Below are 22,072 nucleotides of genomic sequence, written 5' to 3'. Positions count from 1 at the left end.
TATGTAAAACAGGTACGTCTCAACCAGATGTTTTAAAGATTAATTTTCCTAAAGTGACAGATGACAAAAAATCTAGATTCTGTTCCTGGCTTTATTCCAAAAGAGAGGTGAATACGTAGAGAAGGCAGTAAAGGATGCCTAAGCAAAACGGGTATCCATGCACTGCAGCCTGTTCTCACACCACGTTACTTTCCCCCAGCGCAATGCAGGTCACACAATAAAGAAAAATAAAGTTGCAACCGTGTCAGCAGTACCTCGGTCTCCTTAGCCGGGCTGGTCACCGTCGGCGCTTCCAAGGCGAAATTGGCCCTCTTGGCGGACAGGTAGCAGGGATAATCCTTGGCCACCATGGTTGCTTTCGGAGCGGCGCTCCCGGGGCTCGGTGCCGGCTCGGAGCGAGCGGCGGGCGGGAGGCGCCGGCCGTGCCCGGCCCCCGGCAGCGCTGTGGCTGAGCTGCGCCCCGGCCCGCGGCCCGGAGCGCGTCCCCGCGGCCGGCCCGCCGCACACTGCGAGCTGCGGCAGCGCCAGCGCCGGCCCGGGCGGGCCCAGGGGCGGGGTCCGGCCCCTCACACACCCTCGGGGCCCGCCCGCTGGCGCTGCCGCGGAACGAGCGCCTCGGGCCTCGCTGTGCCTTCCCTTCCCCGTTCTGGCCGCCGCAGCACCGAGAGCGCACGGGTACGGGACACACGGAGCGGGCGCTGCCCGCAGGATGGCTGCGAGAGCGGCTCTGGCAGCCCAGGGTCCCACAGGAGGGCAGGACAGGAGGACAGGACAGACAGCGCTGCCCAATGGCACAGACCCCAGTCCAGCCCGGGCTCCAGCCCTACACACGGCAGCGGCACCCACATTCAGTGCGCTGTGCTCCCCTGATCTGAGCGGAACCTGCACCATGTCACTGAGAATGTCACGGTGCCACAACACAGAGCATTGCTTTCACTCCCTCCTCAGCATGCTCTTTTTTTCTTTTTTTTTTTCCCCTCCTAGCCACATTACTGCTTTTTTCCTGTCTGGCAAGCTGGAGTTTGTTTCTTGTGTTTTAAAAGTTCCACTTTTGTTCCTCTTGTTCAGCCAAATTGCTCCCCTGCCTGCATCTCTCATTGTACCGAGCTGAGAAAGTGGGAAAAACACTTCTGCCTAAGGTATCTCACCGGGCATTTCAGTGTCTGTGCAGCCAGGCAAATTCTGTTTGATGGCTACCTTAAAACAAAGGTAGTGAAAATTTCCTGAAAAGGCAGAGGAAGCATTAGGGGCCCTGTTTGCAACACAGGATCAGTCTGACAGGGACTAAAATACAGGGGACAAGGAAAAGGAAATTGAGTAGGAAGCTGGATGGGGAGAAGGGAAGAATATTTTCAGCCACACGGAAGCAGCCCAAACAAGAATAACTTCACAGACCTAGAAAATAACTGATTTTAAAGGCAGATCATGTGATGGATGTGGCTTTACAAGCATTTATTTTTCTAAAGGCTGTTAATCAGATAATGATGACTTTAGAATAAGATTAATCAAATGGCAAATTTAGTCCTCATTTAGACACTTTCCTTTGACTTCACCAACATCCCATATAATAAGCTCTCACACTTACCCTCTAGGCCTTTTGAGGATCAGCTGCAGTACAATCAGAGACGCTCTGCTGTGCCTGTCATGCACATCTCTATTTTATGGTAGTCTATCCTTAAAACAAAAATTCCCAACCCTGAAATTCCTGCAAAATCACTAGAAGAGTTACTTCTAGATGTGCAATGACTCTAGAACAAAATGTGACATAGGAACATTTGGATGTTCTGTGCCTTCTCATCTGCATCACAGTAGGGCAAGACAAGGCTGACTGAAAGTGAAAGTGCTGACAAGAGGCACAGAACAGCTTTCATGCAGATAATGGTTAAGCAGATAGGACACACAGAAATGAGAGAGATTAGAGCAGATGTGATAAAGACCTACAAACCACATTTGACAGAGGAAGCAAATATGGAATTATTTTCCACTGTGTTCAACAACAGGGGAAAAAATGGTGCATCAGATTAAACCAAGTGGTGGCAGATTCAGAGTAAAGAACAAGGAGCTAATTCTTCATATTGTATACAACTTTTGTATTATACACAGTGGAAGTATCTGTCACAAGATGCTGCTCCTAAGAAACATTCTCAGACACAACTTCTTGACTGTTGGGGCAATATTTTGGGAACAGCATGACTGACTATTTCTGTTTTGGACTCTTCTCTAAGCATCTACTTCTCACCATCACTGGATATTTGGTGTTAGGTGAGATTAATTCTTGCAGCCATCATGTTACTTTCCATATTTAAAAGAAAAAAGAAAAAATGTAGCATTTTATTTGAAGACTACATACAAGTCTTAGCTCAGGATTTCTGAAGCTATGAACACTTACTTCAGTCACATGAATGCACACTCACTTCTGCAAACTTTCTTCCATGTGATGTTCAGAGAACACAGCTCTGAGCACCACAATGTTGGGCAGTTTATCCTCACATTTCAATCACATTAAAATACACAGAAATTGTAAAAAATGGTCAAGAACCTCCGTGAGAACACTGCAGCTGCTGTGTAACCATCTAAACCCAAGCAGCCTTGATTTCAAATACCATCTGTGTATGTTTGTTTATGAAGGTGTATGTTAACACCATCTCAAAAATCAGCTCCATTTAAATCGTTTTGACAAAATACCTTCAGGGCATGTTCTCAAAGCAATCTAATCCTGTAACATGCTTCATGGCATGAACAGCTCTTCACACAGGACAAGAGTGCACTGGTTTGGAGATTGAAATAATGAACTTGAGTTTATACACAAAAAATATGCCAAGAAAGGGATTCTGTCATTTCTCCATTAATCAGGCCAGTGCATTTCTGCTTGACTAAACATTCTTAAGAAACACAAGAAAAATTAATTCTAAGAGGAATATGATTGTCAATAGGCAGGACCTTCATGTCAGTAAGTTTCAGAGCAGCTTGTACCTACAAGACAGACTTCAAAAAAAAAGTAGGATTCATTAGACTCCATGGACATTAGTTTACTCTACCAGAAAAGTGTAAATACAGTTATAGAAATGAAATTTGGACCCAAAGTTCATTGATGAATGGCACCAAACTTTATAATTATAATATTATCTAATGGAATAACAAATGCAAACAACTCTCAGAGAGCTAAATGTCTGTAGAATGCTATGTGCATTTATAAACAATGAATTATGATTACAGTTTAGTCATGGTATTGAATCCCCTCTGAACTGTGTATCAAACACTTGGAGTCCCTTCTGAAAGATCTTACAAACTGAGTGTGATTTATATTTCATTTCTACATGAATTTTGATTGCACAGTGGCTGCCCATCAATAGTCACTGCATTGTGCATGTGGGCCCAGGCAGAGCCAAACATCAGCTCATAAACCTCTGCTGAAAGACTCCCTAGAGAACTCCAGTTGTACAGCAGGAGAAACAAAGGATGCAGTGATTCCACTAAGTGTGGAACCAGTGAGTCCACCCTTTCCTAAAATTAGAGTTAAACTACAAGTCTACACTAACACTATAAAAATTGTGAATCTGAATTGTAAGGTACTTTCAAAAAAATCAACGAGCACTTCAGATAAAATGATGGTAGTAATTAGACTGCAGAGCAGAGCAGTGCATCAGTTTTGCCATTTCTGGAACACATTTTTTGTGGGTTTAGTTCAGTGGGAGGTGTAGGAGGGTTTTAAAATCTATTTAGGCCAACAAAGAACTTACTTATCTGTCAGGGAGAGGTAAGGAAGGTATTTGGTAAGTCTGGAAAGCCCATCTCAAAGAGGCCTAGCACTGCTGACCTGGTTGAGGTCTGAAGTGCACTGACAGAGCTGTTCTGTGGTCATGGTGTTCACACCTACGCCTTCAGTTCATCCCCTCACAGATTCAAAACTTAACACAGAAGTAACTCTTGCAAAAACATCTGTCAGCACAGCAAAACCCTTTGAGATGTGCTCAGGTTCAAACTTTACAAAAACCTTAAATTAAGTAGAAATATTGCATACACATTTCAAGGAAAAAAAACACCAGTAGTTTGCAGTTTATGGAATATCTCTCATATAATCTATGCACCCTTTCATTTAAATTGAAAGAAGGTAGATTTAGATTAAATATTGTCACTGTGAGGGTGGTGAGACCCTGGCACAGGTTCCCAGAGAAGTGGTGGATGCCCCATCCCTGGAAGGGTCCAAGGGCAGGTTGGATGGGGCTCCCACCACCCTGGCCTAGTGGAGGGTACCCCTGACCATTGCAGGGGGTTGGAATTAGATGAACTTTGAGGTCCCTTCTAAATCAAACCATTCTGTGATTCCGTGTATGTGGTTTCACAACAAACCAACCAATAAACCAGAGGCCACTGCTTAGGAGAGGTGCTATTCACTGCTAGGAACACTCAAAGCTACTATTCCTCCTATTCTGAAATGACCAGTGAAAGTAATGCTGCACATACTGAGTATCTCTAAAGCCTCTTTCCACCATGCTCCAATCATTAGCAATCTTTCCTTTCAGAAAAACATTCAAACAATCAAACCACCACTGAAACCACATTCAAACAATCAAAAAAACTTTTGAAGCAGTCTTTTTAATCAATCTTGAAGAATTTGAATCTTCTCAGAAGATGGAATGCAGAATCACTGACAGTGTTGAGTAAGAAGCCAGAAATCACATAAACTGCTAAAAAAAGAGCATTTATCAGGCAGTTACCCAGCTGTTCAAGAAACTGCAATTTCCTCATTGCAAATACAGATTGTTCACATGGTAATGACTTCCAATTTACTAGGTATAAATATCAGGAAGACACTTGATTAAACACTTTGGTGCTGAGAAATTCCAATAAAAATATTAGACAGTAAGTGATTATCATTAAAAATGTGCTCTCAAAACCACACCTGTAATTTTTCCAGGTAGAACCTTAATCATGGAAAGATCAGTGCAGAAAAATTAAACACATTTCAATGAAACACAGTGAAACTCTGTGGAACATGTGACATCACAAAACTGAACCCCAAATTCCCATTCTGTCTTGATTCTCCATTTGAAGATCTTTCACATGTTCATTATTAGCACCACGTGTGGAGTACCATGAGAAGGAGGAAGTTAGGTTTCCTCACTATTTTTATGGGCTGTGCTTTGGGATTTGCAGTGAACATCCCCTGAACTATTCCCCAGCTTTTCAGTCAGTAGCAGGAGTCTCCCTTGTCTCCCACTGTGAATGATGGCTATTTCAAAACACCACCCCTACCCTGAGGTACACTCATGTCAAAGTGATGGTGAGCCATGGTTCTCACACCAACCATCACAAATGGTTTGCTGTATAAACACACCCAGTTCAGGCTGCAGGCTTTCAAACTCACACAGCGCTTCTTCATACAAATGTCACTGGTAGAACAATTCTGCACTGGAAGAGAAACAGATCAAACAACCTGCCAAGTTGTTTTGATTTGTTTTTATTTTGCTAAATTCATGTAACTTTTGATTACCACAGGAAATATTGTACAGTTAAAGGATGCCTTGTAACAATCACTTTCACGCTAAGGCAGAAGCACTGCTTTTATGAGCTTCTCGAGTGATAAATAACTGCTCATTTTGAAACCTGCCTCAGATTGATATACAAAAATCGTTTTGGTGACTGGCCTGCAGCTCAGTGCTAAGGCTGCCTGGCCTGGACTCACTGGGAAGGGTTCACACTTCCCCACCCCACACCCACACCCAGCAGTGCACAGCACTGGTGCTCCCTGAGGGGGGAATCACAGGGTGTGGTGAGTTGGCCAAAATGATCCTCCACCGAGTCACACTTGCAAACAAAGAAGTTGGTTGAGTTTGTCTGAGTACACTTCCCTGGGGAGAGCAGAAAGGAGGAGGTTAGGGCTGATTTATCCGTGTGGACTTGAAACAGCTGCTCAAATTCTGTAGAGGGTGAATTGATCACCCTAAGTGGAGCATCCTTTCCTGAATTTTTCATTGAAAGGCATTCTAGGGAGAGGAAATTACTGGAAACACTTGTATGATGTTCAAATGAGATTAAATGAAATTAAAATACTTTTGTGTAAGTTACAGGCAGTAGGGGAGCAGGAATTTCTCTCAAGATCACTTATGCTGACTGGAAAATTAAGTAAGAAATTTCTTTATGAGAAATCATTATCCCTAATACAAAATGTTCAGCAAGACATCACAGTAGTGGTCTATTTTTTGTTTTGATTAAATTTTATTACAAAAACATTTATATTACATGAGTAACTCTGTAAAATTTTTCCTCGGAGTGGATAGTATCTTGTAATTTTCTGCTGTATGTATTCATGTATGTTTTGCTTATATACGTATGTGTATCCAGATAAGAGCAAGAAGAAAATTCTGTTCTTCTATTCAGAAGCAACAGGACTTTCCCCTCTCTATAACTGATCTCACTATACTGGCCAAATGCCACTAGGTTTGACCTTCCAACCATCCCCTCCAAATGCAAAATGCAAAGTTTGGTGTTTCCAGGGTTTATTAGGCAAATCACATAACTGAGGAATAGGAAAAAAAAAATCAAAATCCAAACCAAAGCCTACAAAAAACCTCAAACAAAATAAAGTAAACAAAAACCCTTAAAACACCAAACAACAAACAACAAAAGAAGAGCTTTCAACTACAGAAGTCCTTTTAAGTCAGAAATAAAACTATCAAAAAGGATATCACTTGGGTCTTTTGAGTTGTCTTTTCCTATTCCCCTCTTTACCTAATCATACAAACTTGAATCCTTATTATACATTTCTTTGTGTTCAGCTTGACACAGCTTACTGTGCTGCACTCAGAGTCCCAAGGGCTGACACAGAATAGGGTTTTACAGTATGGCTGAGGGGAATTGACAATTAGCCACTTGTACAAGTATAAACCTCACTTCCCTCTCTACCCAAATTCCTCTTCCTCCCTCTCTTCCTGCTCCTCCACTGGCACTGTACCCTTTCCCTGCCACCTTATTACAAGTCTAACATTCATCTCCTCACACAGGTAAGTCAGCAGTCCAGAAAACCAAAACCACTTTATTTATCTTGTCCGCTGTTTTTGTGAGCTGAACAACTTACTGTGGCATGAGAAAAGCACCAGAACTCACTGCAGATGAATGGTAAAAAAGCTCTCAGGTACAAATAAGGACAGGACAGGGAAAAGGTTGGTTTTTCTCCTCCTAGCTGAGCTCTGTTAGCTCAGCTTATTTCATGAAGTCATACCCAAAGAATATTGTCATAATTTCATTCTTTGGATGAGACACTTGGATCAGGAGCCTTATTTATTTTTAAAAACAAACCCACCTATTAATTTCCATAACAACTGTGCACTATTACTCATCTAGTTGGTCATTTTTGCCAATTTGACTATCTTAAAATTAGAATATTTGCACCTCCTGAATAAACATTTAGAACACAAATCTTGAGACTGATTTAATGTTCTCTTTAATTCACCTGAATTAAGGTTGGAAAAGACTTTTAAGATCATCACATCCAGCTGTTAACCCAGCACAGCCCACCACAATACATAAATTGCAAAAGGTATTCAGAAAAATTTAAATTTGCAAATTAAGATCACCCTGCAACTCTAGAAATTTAGAGGTAATGGGCCTTATGAAAGTCTAACAATTTGAGGAAATTAAATCAGCAGCATGAAAATTACAATTCATGTACCCTTTTCTAGACCACAGCCAAGGATGTGCCAGCAGTGTTTCCAGACCCAAAGGTAAGCAAATAAAAATTGTTTGACACAGATTACAAGACATCCATGGGAAAGAGTGGTGAAAGTCAAGCAAAACACTGAGACTACCAAGGGCTTCACAAACAGAAACAAGAGTCTGATAACTCCACTACAGTGAAGCAGCCTTGAACCTGCAATACTGACTGGCCACCCTGTGCAGAAAACCTCCACATTTGGTCCTTAACAAGTTCCTTGGATCACTCAATGCCTTACAATCCAGATTGCTACAGTGATTATGCAAGTTTCAATATTCCACTGCAGTGGTCCATTAATACCTTCAGAAATGTTGTTCAATTCCCCTATGCAGTGACCTACTGTACAAACACATCAGACAAAAATGAACACAAGAAACTAAAACATCTTTCTTTTGCCCACATCCTCCCCCTAAGAACAGGCAGGAAAACCATGTTATAACTTCAAAAAGAAGTGTCCTTGCAAAAACTGGTAATGCTTCAACAACTGATAGAACTACTCTACTCCCAGTACAACTGCACTGCTGACCTGTGTCCTTAAACCTGGTGTGGCATGAAGTAATGATGTGACTAATCTTCAAAAGACAGCTGAAATGGGACATAACATCTTCAAACAGACAACAACAACTTACTCTGAGACAGAACTCCTTTGTTCATATCCCTTTATCAAGGATTAGGGAATGGAGAAACCATTGCCGGGAATAAAAAAGGTTTTATTTAAAGTTACAAAATAACTGTCTTCCCAAGTGTTAATAGAATGATGTCATTCCATCCCATGGTACAGAAGTTACTATAACAAGTTTTAATTGCCACAGAAATATAAATTAGAAACAGTTTTCTTGAATACTCTCCTGATTTAAGAAAGTAATTTCTGAAGGCTGTCTCCTCTCTGGTCAAGCTGTTAACCACAAACTGCTCTGACACTGATCAAGCTCATCCTGCTTTTATAGGATCATTACCAAATCTCCAACCACAACACACCACAAGTGTTCAACTATGAATTTTGGACAGGTGACTAATGATCACAGTTAATTTAGTTCCCAAGACAGCAGAGAGAGTTAATAGTTGGAAAAATGTCTCAAAGCAATTCCAAACATCACAAAGAAAATATTGTTTACTACTTTAAAAGCTAAGAAAACTCACAACTGCATCAGAACATACTTCTTGTATCTAATAATCTTGGAAGCATAGCCATTGACTGAACACAAAAGCATGATGTTTCAGCAAACATTCTGATTTTATTATATAATTGGGATTGGTGTTAAATTACATGGATAGCAAATACTCTATCTTCAAATCCCCACAAAAACATGAACTCTTAATAAACCTCCTACTCTAATAAACAGTGAAGTGTTAATATAAATGACAGTAAAACAACGTGAGGAGACTTAAATATCAACCAGAGCCCTAAAATGACTTTGTTCTAAGAATTCATGTTAAACACAGAGGATAGTGGGGAAACAGAGAAGCCATACACTTTTAGTGCAAGGCACTGCTCTCAGGGCTAAAGAACATTAACAGTGACAAGTTTGTTCTGACCAGCATGTAACTTTTGGGAAAGATTCTTCTGATAACATAGGGATGTATAGCAGGAGAAAAACACACAGATTTAAAAAAGTAAACAAATAAAAATGAAGTTGAGAATGAAAGCTGTTATTCTAGACCAGACAGGAGCAGAAGTGAACAACCTGAATGGCAGGTTTGTGGGATTGGCATAAATAATTTATCTATCTTTCAAAAGCCTTTGTAGTTTGTTTGATGCACAATAGAAGTCATTAGAGCAATACAAAGAGGAGCATAGAACAATCAAAATGATTACTTAAGAAAACAGTAAATAATATACAAAATTAGATACAGGGTGTATAAAAGCTCCACGATTCTCAGTATGATATTGATGCCATTCAAGAACACAGCAAAAGAATTTTAGAAGAGAAGGCATTGTCACATTAAATGAATTCTTGTATTATGGGAGGCAATATGTTCCTTAATTGATGGGTAGAACAAATTTAGTGTTGAAGGCTCTCTACCATGAATACCCCACCAGCAACCCACACACTGCACTTCCCACCATGAAATTCCCAGAGACACTTTCACTTAATGTGACCTTCATTTACTCAACATTCTCAGAGTCCTTTTACTTAACATAATCTTCAACCCTGCACACAAGCAGCAGTTTAGGTAGACATGCAAGTCATCTTGAATTTTTTTTAAAAAATCCCTCTCAAGGAATCTTATTTCACTCTTCAGCTGTCAAACCCTGAGTTTGTGCATGAGTTCTAGGCTGCAACAGAAGAGAACAAGGTTACATAACACTGCTTGGTAAGTAAACTAGCTGTAGGAAATGGGCTTGCAAGCACTTTAACAAAGAACTGCTTTCCATAATAAAAACAGAGAACAAACTTGTAACCATCCACACTGCTAATTTTGACTGAAGCAAAAATTTTTTGTCACCTATAAAAGTTGAAAGAGGAAAAGGAAAGTAAAATGTGCAATGGGAGTAAAGCCCATGTTTTTCCAGGCTGCAGAATTCTTTCATTTTGATTAATAATTATCCATTAGAAACATGATAACATTTCACTGGCTCTATACTTATCTTATTCTAAACCAAGTAGAAAACAAATGGGACAAAAAAAGAGAGCAGACTGCTGGCATGTGAACATGTTGCAATAAAGCAGAAGGAAAAATGTTAATCCTTGTGTTGTACTTCAAGCACATTGTCACACATGGTACAGGTGTTCTCAGTGTGCTCTGCCAGCTCCCCTTGAATCCACTACTCCATTCCTCCCTAAAGCAAAACAGGACCCAGGAAGAGAGAGCACACATTGAGTATTCAAGGGAGTTGCAATGATAATCCACAAGGAAAAAGGGTTAAGTCCTATGAAATGTCCAGCCCTTGCACTGATGAATGCAAACTGAAAGGCTGAAAGGACAGCTTCATAAAAGCATAGCTGTACAATAAAGATTGGAATGCACCTCATATCTGCAGCAGAAACACAGGTATGTTATTACATACTGTTCTCTGGAATTTGGTGGTTTGTTTTTGTACAAACACTTAGGGACTACCTGCTTCTGTTCCTAATTGCTTCCTGTAGATCTGGTATTTTTATTAAACTGAAGGATATCTCTCCAAATGATTCAGTTTTGCCACAGTAAGAATCCATCTATTTTGTTAGTTCAGGAAGTGCCATTTGTTTCAGTACGTGCTATCTAACAGCAGATGCGCATTAAAACGTGTCACTGCAGGATATATTAACCACATCACATGAACAGGCCAAACAGCTGAAATAAGAAGCCACAAAGACCTTTTGGAACATGAGCAGCCTCCCTGATCTCTATGAAACTAAATCACTAGTCTGATATTACTTGCACATATGGGAAAGATACAATAACTGGCAACAGATCTTATGGAAGGCACAGTCTAATGCTTTGCACTTGTTTTACAAGTGCTACCTACCCTACAAGCACCTCTTTTTCTGTCCTGAGTTATACATTTACATACCAACAGTGTATCTACAATAGAGTTTGGATTCAGATATTATTTCCCCAATATACAATAGCTCAAGGAGGGAAGGCTGCTTTGTTTGTGGTGTACAGGTTTGGATTTTTTTAATAATTGCCTTGCCCTCACATTCTTTCTCAACATCTGCAGAATTTGATCTGGAAAAATCTCTAAACAATCATCTTCTGACCCAACATTTCTGTTAGAATTGTAATATTCCCCCATCCTCTGCAAGGTCCAAGGCAATCAAAAATCCTGCTAGCCAATTTTTACATTTGTACCCAGATTATGAGCAAGAAGCTTTGAGTGAGATATTGCAAATTTTCAAAAGTAATGGTAACAGAGATAAACCCAATTAACAAATTACTACAAACAAAGATACCCCTTGCAAAAAGAGAAAGTAGAAAGAGGGAAATCTTTAACCTGGTCCTATCTCTGGTGTTAGATGAGCAGCCTTCACTATGACTTGCTATGCAACTCAGTATGAAAATGTTACCAGACACCATGCTGAAAAGTGACATCAGAAATACAATCTAGCGTTCCTCACCCTCTCTTTAACCTTACAGAATCATATAGCACAAATCCAGTTTTGCCTCTGACCACAAAATACTCATGTACAGTTATTTCTGTGAGCACAATTTGCAGGCAAGTGGCTCAGGAATTGGACATTCTTTTCAAAGAAAGCTCCACAGATTTTGTACCAGTAATCCCCAAATTTTAGGGATCACGGACAACAATATTAAGAAAGTGGTGTGTTTACCAACAGCTTCAAGCTTGTAATTAGGAATTTTCTATAATTGTTTTTTCTTTCATGTGGCCACAAGAATCATTAAGGTGCTCTCTGAGACAGTGTTGTCTGCCACCCATAATCTCAGGACCGCTTTTTCAGGCCTTTTAACTAAAGGTAACAGCTGTATTTGTGAGGTGATCAATATTCATAAAGTGCCTGAACAATTCACATTGAAAAAAAGAACAGAATAAAATAACAGAATTGAATGACACTCAATACCCATCCCCTCCCCCAGTACTAACCAGTGGAAAAAAAAAAGGCAAGAATACTAAAGATATATTTCCAAGAGATAAAACTTTGCTCATAGATGATTTTGCTAAATATTTTTCCGTATGTGAATGAATTCCACTACCTAAGACCACAGTTTCTTTCCTACTGTATTCATTATTTCTAGGGTGAGGATTATGTCTTGTTTGTGAAACTGGCTGGAAGTTTCTAATGGTTCTTTTCAGGAAGCATGCATCTGTTTTTCAAACCTGTTCCTTCCTAAACTTGCTAAAGTTGGCCCCAAAAATGTATGAGGAAATAACCAGAGGATGAGGGGGATGGGGAAGGAACTTCAAAGACACCTTTTCTTAATTAAATCTCGAAGTGTTACTCCTTCCTGTCGAAGTGAGTCACGCAGGGCTTTAGCTGTCACACCTGACAGGGGGAGGGGAGGTGTCAGCACGGACAAGGGGTTTGTGTTTCAGCTGCCTCCTTTAATTGGCAGCCTGGAATTAATTAATGAAGTGGAACCAGCACACACTTGAGTGCAGCACACAATTAAGCATGGCAAGGAGTATCCAAAAAACACTGCTGCTTGCTTTAATACTCTTTTATTGCTACAGAACATGGAGAGGTAAAACAGGAAAGGCAAATGCCAATTACCAGAGACACGAGGGTGCCTCTGGCAGCCACTGGTACCATCTGGGTCTCAGTCTGCTGCTAAGCTTTACCTGAGCAAGCAGTGAGAACAGTTATCTTACCTAATAAACAATAAACTAATAAACAATAGCCTTTTCCATTTTTAGTCTTTTTTTGTCTCAGAATTATTTAAAATATTCTGTCTAAAGCCATCTGATTCATGTGGCTGCTCCAAGTAGTCTCAGCTGGAACCTCTCAGTTCACTGTATCAGCATTTCGACTACCAATTCAGCTGGAAAGCCAGGGTCAGGAATGTGTCAACTCCATGGATTCATTGACTCATAACAGGAATGTCATTTCTGAACCCTTTCCTCTTGATCAGCTCTTAGTGCTCAGCACAACCCACCTTCCCATAGATGAGGCCAGATATTTAATTTCTGTATTTTAAAGAACAATCTTTGGAGGGGTATAGAGAAAAAAAATCCCCAGTTATTTTTGGAGCATTTCCTTCCATTTATTTTTGTTGTTAAGTAACAGCAGATTTTACATGCTTATTTTTGGGTTCTGCTTTAACTGCCCTGACAGAGTATTGCAAAGCAGCAGCTGATTCCTTCACAAATGATGTGCCTAAACAAATCAGCACAAGTGACTTTTGTAACTTTACAGCTACATTACATCAATACCTACCAGAACCTAAGAGTGCCAGTGACTGCTGCTCACAGGGTAACTTGCACCCATTCGCAGCTTCAGAGTTGCTGTTGATTCAGTTTTGCTGTACATAAGCATCAATTCAAGTAATTATTAATCCTATAAAGGAGAAAGAAGGCATTGAAACTGTTTTCAGGTGATGCCATTCCAAACTCACAAGTGCAAGCTTGGCTGGCTCAAACTGCTTCCATCTCAGGAAAGGACAGCAACCTGAGAACAATGAAGGGTTCCTTCATTAGCTGTTGCAATTCCCAAGGATAAGACCTACTTTTTCCATATAGAAGCTTCCACATGGAAGAGCTATAACATTTGAGCTTTTCTGATGATCCTTTAACAGACAAAAGATATTAATGTTGCCACTAACAATTTGTTCCTTCTTCCATTTCCTTTTTCTTTACACAACGAGAAATTTCAATTCATTTTTTTGGAGTTACTTCTAAGAAGTGGAAAGTGATGCAAGGCAAAGTGAAATCTGTCATAGCTTCATTACCAATGTAGCTGTACCTACATATACATAGCAGCTGTTTCATAAAGGCTTCATCAACTCTTCCTTTCCCACTTGTTTATAGGTTTATTTTTTGGAATGATCTCACACATCAGGTTACAAGAAAAAAACCTGAATGCTGCTGAGTGCACCAATCCTTTGCTTCTTAAACTAAGGTCACTAAAAGGGGACTATAAGATGAGAGCTTTACCAGTAAATCCATCCAGCACTTACATATCTACAACTTTGTGGTCTGTTTAATGTTCAGAATTACTTTATAAGATGTCCTCATCTGTATCTCTCACTTGTAGAGGGTTTTTTAGCCTACTTAAGTGAACACCACAAAGAGGAAGTTATTTTTAAAGAGCACTAAGAAGTGACAAATGTGAGCGAATATATCCAGTAAGAGATACATTGTTGCTTTAACTAATGGATGAAGATTCATTAATATATTAACATTATGTATGTTTTCTGCTAATGTAAATAAAACTAAAAGATGACACAGTAAAAATCAGAGTATAGCTCTATTGGTGTCAAAGAAATCACTTCGGAAACAAGGCATCTCATTTGATGGAAGGGAACATTCATTCATATGTCATGTCCCCAGACACAGGAAAGAAAAAGTCTCCCTGCCAGGATGCCAAAGGCAAAACTATTTTTCCTGAGACAAACTATCTTAACTTCCTGAGGAGTTAGGCAAAAGCTGCCAGTCAGGCCCCTAATCCTACCCATGACCCAAGAGTCCACTTAGAAAAATCACTGAATTTAAAAATACAAGGTAGAGAAATGATGAATGACAAAGGCAATAAGTAGGCAACAAATATGAGCTCTCTCTGACAAGGTAGTGTATTTTGGAACTTCTGTAAATGACATTTTTAAAGCTTGTTGCAGAATATTCCAAGCAGAATTTGATGCAGGTGCTGGCTAGAAAGTATTCTGGCAGAGATCAGTACATTTAGCTGTGCTCTGAGGGCTCTTATCGTTTTGGGTTTTGGGTTTCTTCTTTTCCTTCTTACTCTATGACAGAAGACCACTGCATTGACTTCATGCAGTAAACTGATTTTAACAAATTTGTACTGCAGTACTTCCTGGCACTGCTTGTACTTTGCTTACTCCAAAGCTATGCATCCTGCATCAAAAGATTGTCTCACTACAGCAGGTCCTGAAATTCTGCACCAAGACCAAGCTCAATTACATCATAAATGAATACAAGAATAGTACTTTCCATTTCAGTAACATTTCCATATTCCTTTAGGTTTGATGAATACATTTTTTTAGTACCACTAAGGAAAAATAAGCTCATCAGCATTTCACAACCACAAAACCAAGCCAGAGAATATGTAAGTGATAGATGAAGTTGATGAGAAATATGCTCTGTAACCACAAACAGATTGTTAACTTCAGGCAATGTCAAACCCAGCCTCCACATCACTTCCTTGGCCAATTCCACATAGATATGGGCAGCAAGTTCATGATCATCATCATAAGTGCTAAAAACTTCATGTTAGCAAAAAGGGCATAAAAAGCTGCTTATTTAGACAAGAGGTTAAAAAGGCAAAAATGTCTTCAAACATCAAAACATTCAAACTGCTTGAATTCAGAGCACATTTCAGAGTGCAGGAAGTCACTGTGCTATTCTAAGTGATGGTACAAAAGAAAAAAAAAGCCACAAAAGAAGCACGACAAACATGCTGTAAGCAAGAAACACCAGAATATAAAACAAAAAATCTCCCTGAAACAACACAATGCTTACAATGAATAACATAATGTAAACAACATATTCCAATACAACAATGCTCTTAGAACTCTCAACTTTATGACTCAAAGTTGACTCATTTGTCTTAAGAAGCAACTATGGAGCTTTCATAAAAGAGGTAAGAAACACTTCATGTACTACCTATAAATACTTTCAGAACTTTCATTACGGTTAATTAGTAAATAGTATTAGAAAAACTTGTGTAGCCTCCCCAAGAAAGCTTTTGCTCCCATGACAAACCCACTTGACACAGTTTACATCTTTCATAGTCTCATCCTGTTCCCATCCCATCACATACACATCCCTGACCACCTCTGGGTCCAGCAATAGATAGAAATTAGACCAAAAATATCTGATTTAGAAGATGAAAGATCTGATACATAGATATCTATAAGCAATAAATAAGACCCTATGCCTATTCAAACTTTGTTAATATTTTTACACAATCTGGGTTCCTACTCCTTAAATTAAATCAATAGTTTCTGGAAGTAATTTCATTAATTTCACAGGAAGAAAGAATTTACTGCCAGCCTCTCTCCCTCCAGCTAAGGGCTTGCATTTGTTCTGCTCATTATTGAAGTTCTGGAAGTGTACAATTAGTTTAATTTATTTTGAAAGGTCTTCACTAACCTTTGCAGAAGAGTAACTGTTATGTCAAGAACACAAAGATCTTGACCTTATGTATTTAAGCCTCCACTATCCTACCTTGCCACTGCCTGTCTCATAATGGAAAGCTACAACAAACCAGTGAGATCTCTTGAAAGACGGAGGATTCATTGAAGGCCCAATAACACATAACCAGTTTTTATATTTAAGAACTCACCTCAAACAGTGAAAAGGAAAACCACAGAATCCAAACTTGGGCCTTAAGCAGGTGAACTGTAATTCCAGCTGTCCTCTGGACACTCTCTGTAATTATCAGGGTCCCTACACAGCCACCAGCTACACCAGCAGGAACACATTCCGTGTTATGTAAAATGAATTATTTAAAGCTTTAATAATCAGTTGTTTATCCTCAGAGTTGTAAAACTAAAACATCATAAACTGGAAACTTCTTTCAGTAAGAGGCAGCTGATATAGGATAAACTTAATATTCACAACAGCAGCATAATGCTTTGTTTTACTTTATCAAGTAAATAAGTCACTCAGACTGTCGATGCCTCATCAGGTAAGTGCCCTGAATATATTAACATCAAGTTTGTTCTGAAGACGAGGATGACAAATTTACATTTCTTTACAAACATGATTCCGTACAGTAAGGTAATTTGGAAGGGAAAAATCTCAAATTGTAAGTTTAAAGAGGAAATACACAAAAATTAATTAAGTGGTTTTAATCAACATGCTAAAGAAAAGCCAGATGAGTGGACTGTTGCTGTCCTCTGAATTACATTTTTAGAAAACCAAATTAAAAGTCAATTACATTCTCACAGTGAGTTAAAATTGAGTAGAACCATTAAACACACAGCAACAGATATTTAAACATATTAAGTTACCTACAGTAAGATTTGGAAATTAAATGCTTCAGCACCTTTGACAATTCTATGCAGATGAATGCTTTCATCACTACCTAAGCATCTTTAAAAATCCTGGCATAAAATTCTAATGCAAAGGAATACCTCTGGCAGCTAAACTGCCTGCATTCCAGGAAGGAGAGCTTTAAAAGATTGTGGTTTTGTTTCCAATTCTATCAAATGTTCACTAAAGAAGCCAGCTGACTGAGATAAATCAAGTGAATCCCTCCTCCATGAAGGGATTAAGCTCTTAGAGGCAAACAAAACTCAAAGGGCAACCTCTACCACAAGTACAAAGCAAATATATACAATTTAAATAATGTATTTAATGTACAAAAATAGTAGATGAAAGGCTGAACATTTCCCAAGACAAATTCAAATCCTTTCAGTATTGGTTTCTTTGAGAACAGTGGTGGAAAATATCAGCTAGATTGTTATAAACATTGCCTTAAGAATTCACAGATCAATTAAAAAAGAGACCTTTTAATCCAACTAATGGCTGATATCACAGATAAGACAGAAGAGAATATAGTGGAAGTAAATGAAAAATTCTGTAATATCGCAGCAGATTTACATTTTATTCTGCAATGCAGAACTGTGTGAATGAACCTTGCAGGTTTACAGCAAATTTTTTTACTTTTTTGCTGACTCATTTTTGTAGTCCTGTAAATGAAGAAGTTCAAATAAGTGTAAATATCCCATAAGTTACCACTAGAGATGTTCTGTCCTCATCCAAGTGGGATGACTTTACAAAATACTATTGTTCAGTCTTCTCTATGTTAGTGGGCATATCTAAACCACCAAGAGTATTACTCTGCAAGTTTTAGTTCTCTTTTTTCTGCAGTCTTGCTCATCATCAGCAGAGGTGACATGTTAATATACTGTTGACAAACACAATGAAAGCACACTTATGAAAAAAAGAGGTTTTTTTGTTTTGTGTTTTTTGTTTTCTGTAAAATGCTCTTGGAGCATTTAGAAACACTTGTTAAGCTTCCACTTGCTGGGGGCTTTCCCCTCCTGGCTGCTTCCCTCACCATGGAAAGGACACAGAGTGCAGGTGCACAACAGAGCCAGCAGCTGTAAGCAGACACCCTTCAGCTGCCCTGATTACAGAGTTACAGTGATAACAGAATGATAGAAAAAACAATAAAATTTTCCCTAAAAGATAAGAGGACATAAAGGCTACCAAATGACTTGAAAAATCACTGCTATGCAGAGATCATTTTCTAGGATTATTGTGGCATTAGCACAGCATTCTAAGATTACCCCAGAGAAAAGTATGAAACTTTTATGACAAATCATGTTACACTTCTCTGTTTTAATATTCACCTGCTTATGTCCCCCTACACTGCCCTGCACTGGAGTGGGGCATTGGGATGTGCCCTTCCCACTGCAGTCACAGCACTGGCACTATAGAACATCCCCCAGGAATTTCTGTGCTTTGGTCTCAAAGCAAGTCAGGAAAACAAACACAGATTTGTTGCATTTTTCAGATAAGGATCTGATCAAGAGAGAAGTCCAATGAGCCACTGAAGGGTACACAGAAAACTCAATGCTCATGAGGAATAAAAACAAGCCAAATAGACCATGTAACCACAAATATCTGAGTGAAACTTCTTATCTCTTTTTGAAAAAAAAATACTTTCACCAGCTAAAATTAGGAAGTACCTACTAGAAAATGTTTAACAGTAAGGTTGTCTTTGTTTTCCTTGTTGCTAAGCTCTTGCTGAAGAAGTTATTTGATAATGACTTTCCTGTTAAGATGCAGCTTGTATCAAAAAACACAAAGCCTAGTATAAGAGGTTTCTTCAAAAGATGGAAGCAGATGTTATCTATTATTTAATGAAAATCACCTCAACATATTGATAAAATTACTTTAGCTTCATATTAGATGAAACAAAAACACGTCCTCTGACCTACCTAAGGAAAAGGCATTATCTGAAAGAACTGGTTATCTGAAGGTCCTGGCTACATAAAAAGTACCATACAGGATCCCCTGCCCATACCTGTTCAGGGGATTTTATACTGATCTGAATGCTCACATGTGGTGTAAGATAGTGCCTGAAACTGGTTTGTGACTAGGAAATCTTGTTAACAATAGACAGAGAAGCTCTAGGCTGGATTGCCTGCAGGAGTAGTAGAAGCTTCTAAAAAAGACCATGCAAAACTATCTGTAATGAATAATTTCATTACATTTAATTCAACCACCAGGAGATGGGTGGGACAATGCCCTTACAAAGCCTGTCCTAATGCTATGATGTAGAGAGGCATCCTGGTGTATTTCATTTCCTGTTATGGTTGGTCACTTCTAGAGGCACAGCCAAAATGCAGCTGGCATTGCAAAAATGTATGGACTTAACTATGCAGCCATGACTTGGCTTGTACTCCAGACTTCAGTAAGCACTGGACTGTGTCAAGCACTCCCAGTGGATATTATGTGAGGATGAATGGGCCATCCTTTCCTTCTTCCATGGAATAATTACAGGTAGACTGCTTCAGTCAAAAGTTTAACATAACTTGAAAAACCTCAACTCTTTGGCTCCAGGCAACACACAGCACATTGCTTACATGGTACCTTCATTTTTTTTACAAATTATGTCTGCACAGTCCATATTATAAATTCAATATAAAATACAGTTACCAATAATGATGTATAAAACTTAATTTTAGAAAATGTATGGCATTATACGATATTTATCTCTATAGAACTAATATCAGGGCTTATTTTGACCTCTAAATAAACCAAATTACTGTAACTCATTACTTGATTGAATTTCATTATGAAAACCTGCCCTGCAAGCCTTCATCAAACCAACCACTGCACACATTGCTTAATAGATATCCAACTTCATAGCTGCCGATAACATCTGGCTAATTTCAGTTCACAAATGCTCCCAGTCTGCCATGTGGAAAACAAGCAAATGTCAAGCCTGTTTCTGTAACCCAAAAGTAATTTAAACTGAATTCCAACTTCAGTTACCATTTTCTGTTATGTAGAATATCATAAATTACATTGTTATTACTATACAAACCAATTCTTTGAAACAGAACACAGACTTATGTACACTACTTTTGACTGAATCAGAAAGATAAACTGTGTTACATGCAAATATTATAAGAATTACAAAATCTTCATATTTCTAAAGATAAAGTTAATCTTCCATCTCATATATTTCTCACTGAGGTAATTTGCTGCTATTGAGAGCTAAGTCCACAGACCGAGTGGATGTTTTTGATGAAGCCTTAGCTCCTTTTCTTCTATCAGTATAGCCAAGGGAAGAAAAAATTGGCACCTCACCTAAGAATTGGTATAACCTGTTTCCAAATTTTTATCAGAAGGTTTCCACAGTTCCCAAGACTTTATCATAATCTAAGATTAGATCAACAACTACACCCCATGGCAAAAGTAAAAGGGATAGCTTTGCAGTGTCTGAAAATCACCAGGTTTGGAGTTTTATCACATCTTTCTTGCTCCACAGTGATGCACATTTCAGTTTCAGAACAGTAACACTGAGCATGCCTCATCAGGAAAAAAAAATTGAAGAAAAATAATTTTCTAGGAACTGACAAGTTCCCCAACAAAACTTCCCCAACAAGTCCCCCAGCAAAACCATTTTATGGCTTTACTTCCCACTCAGAGACTGCAGAATGCCAAGAACTATATAAATAATTTCAAAGGAAAGGAAGCTGTACATACAACAAATCGATGATGTTATATCAAATAAAGATTTGCACATTAATTTAAATAGGAGCAGACAAATAGGTGCCAGCAAGTCACAATAAGATAGTGTTATAGTTTGAGCTAAACCATTAAAAAAGTTAGTTTTAATGATCATACTTCATTTAAGGTATCTATAGACCAGCTTTAATTTCTAGAAACCAGGTGAATGTGTACAAGAGATACATTTTCTTACTCAATCCCCAAGTATGTTTCAAGAAAGTTTGGTGCATGTTTCCAAAGGTTTGGCATCTTTGTGCAGACAGATTGGCACTGAAGATGTTCATCACACATTTGCTGTCTTCACCAAAACAATCCTTGAGATTTAATGGAACTATTAGCCAAATTCTGAGAAGTTGTTCACATAAATAAAGAGTAATTGTATAACTACACAGGAACTCTGAGATCATACTAGAATATAGGGAGGGAAAATGCAGCCTGACCAGCAATTTTTCCAATAGAGCATTGTAGGCCTTATCTAATGAGAAATAGCAAGTGAATTAACAAAATAGAGCTTTAAGATACAGAACATTACTGCAAATAATGCCAGCAGCAGAGGGGGTAGTCTATGACAATCATATGAGGGATTAATAATGGATTAAGAATAGTCACTGTATAATGAAATCTGAATCCAGATGAGCACTGACCACCCTGCTGCATAGCAATATACAAAGGTTATGAATAATTCAGACATATTGCATACACCTTACTGGGCAAGCTGAAGACCTTTTATACTATGAACATGCAACAGACCACAGTTTAGAGAAATAAAAGATCCAGACACAATATATATTTTAATTATCTTGACTCTGATAAGCTGATGTGGAAGTAATCCTCTCTAAGCTTATAAAGCTAGCTTGCCATACCTTAGCAATCAAATATAATTGAATTTATAATTAAGTTTAATTAGGTCAAATAATGTTTCAGCTATATTGACTATTAAACACATAATAAATGATCACTTTGCACTAAAAGCAATCAAAATTAATGAACTCTGGTCTAGTGTATGCAAATGTAGCTCAAGTCTGGGTACCTTTTCGTTTGTATTT

The 22,072-nt window shown here is 38.7% G+C and overlaps 1 protein-coding gene across 4 annotated transcripts in view; it reads right to left on the bottom strand.

Moving 5' to 3' along the window:
- The window catches only part of ARHGEF3 (Rho guanine nucleotide exchange factor 3), a 112,930-nt gene that overhangs the window by 25,002 nt on the left and 65,856 nt on the right, over nt 1-22,072 (bottom strand). Inside the window, exon 1 of one of the 4 annotated variants that reach the window (XM_059480107.1) lies at nt 255-492. The exons of the other annotated variants lie outside the window; for them this stretch is intronic. Within the exon in view, the coding sequence (XP_059336090.1) occupies nt 255-350 (96 nt within the window). The 5' untranslated portion in view covers nt 351-492. Of the gene's footprint in view, nt 1-254; nt 493-22,072 lie in introns of those variants that run through there. 4 annotated transcript variants of the gene reach the window in all.

The sequence above is a fragment of the Ammospiza nelsoni genome, chromosome 11 (genome assembly GCF_027579445.1).
Source record: "Ammospiza nelsoni isolate bAmmNel1 chromosome 11, bAmmNel1.pri, whole genome shotgun sequence".
Classification (NCBI taxonomy): domain Eukaryota; kingdom Metazoa; phylum Chordata; class Aves; order Passeriformes; family Passerellidae; genus Ammospiza; species Ammospiza nelsoni.
The sequence above is the reverse complement of the archived record's forward strand: the minus strand, read 5'-3'. Positions and strand labels throughout refer to the sequence as shown.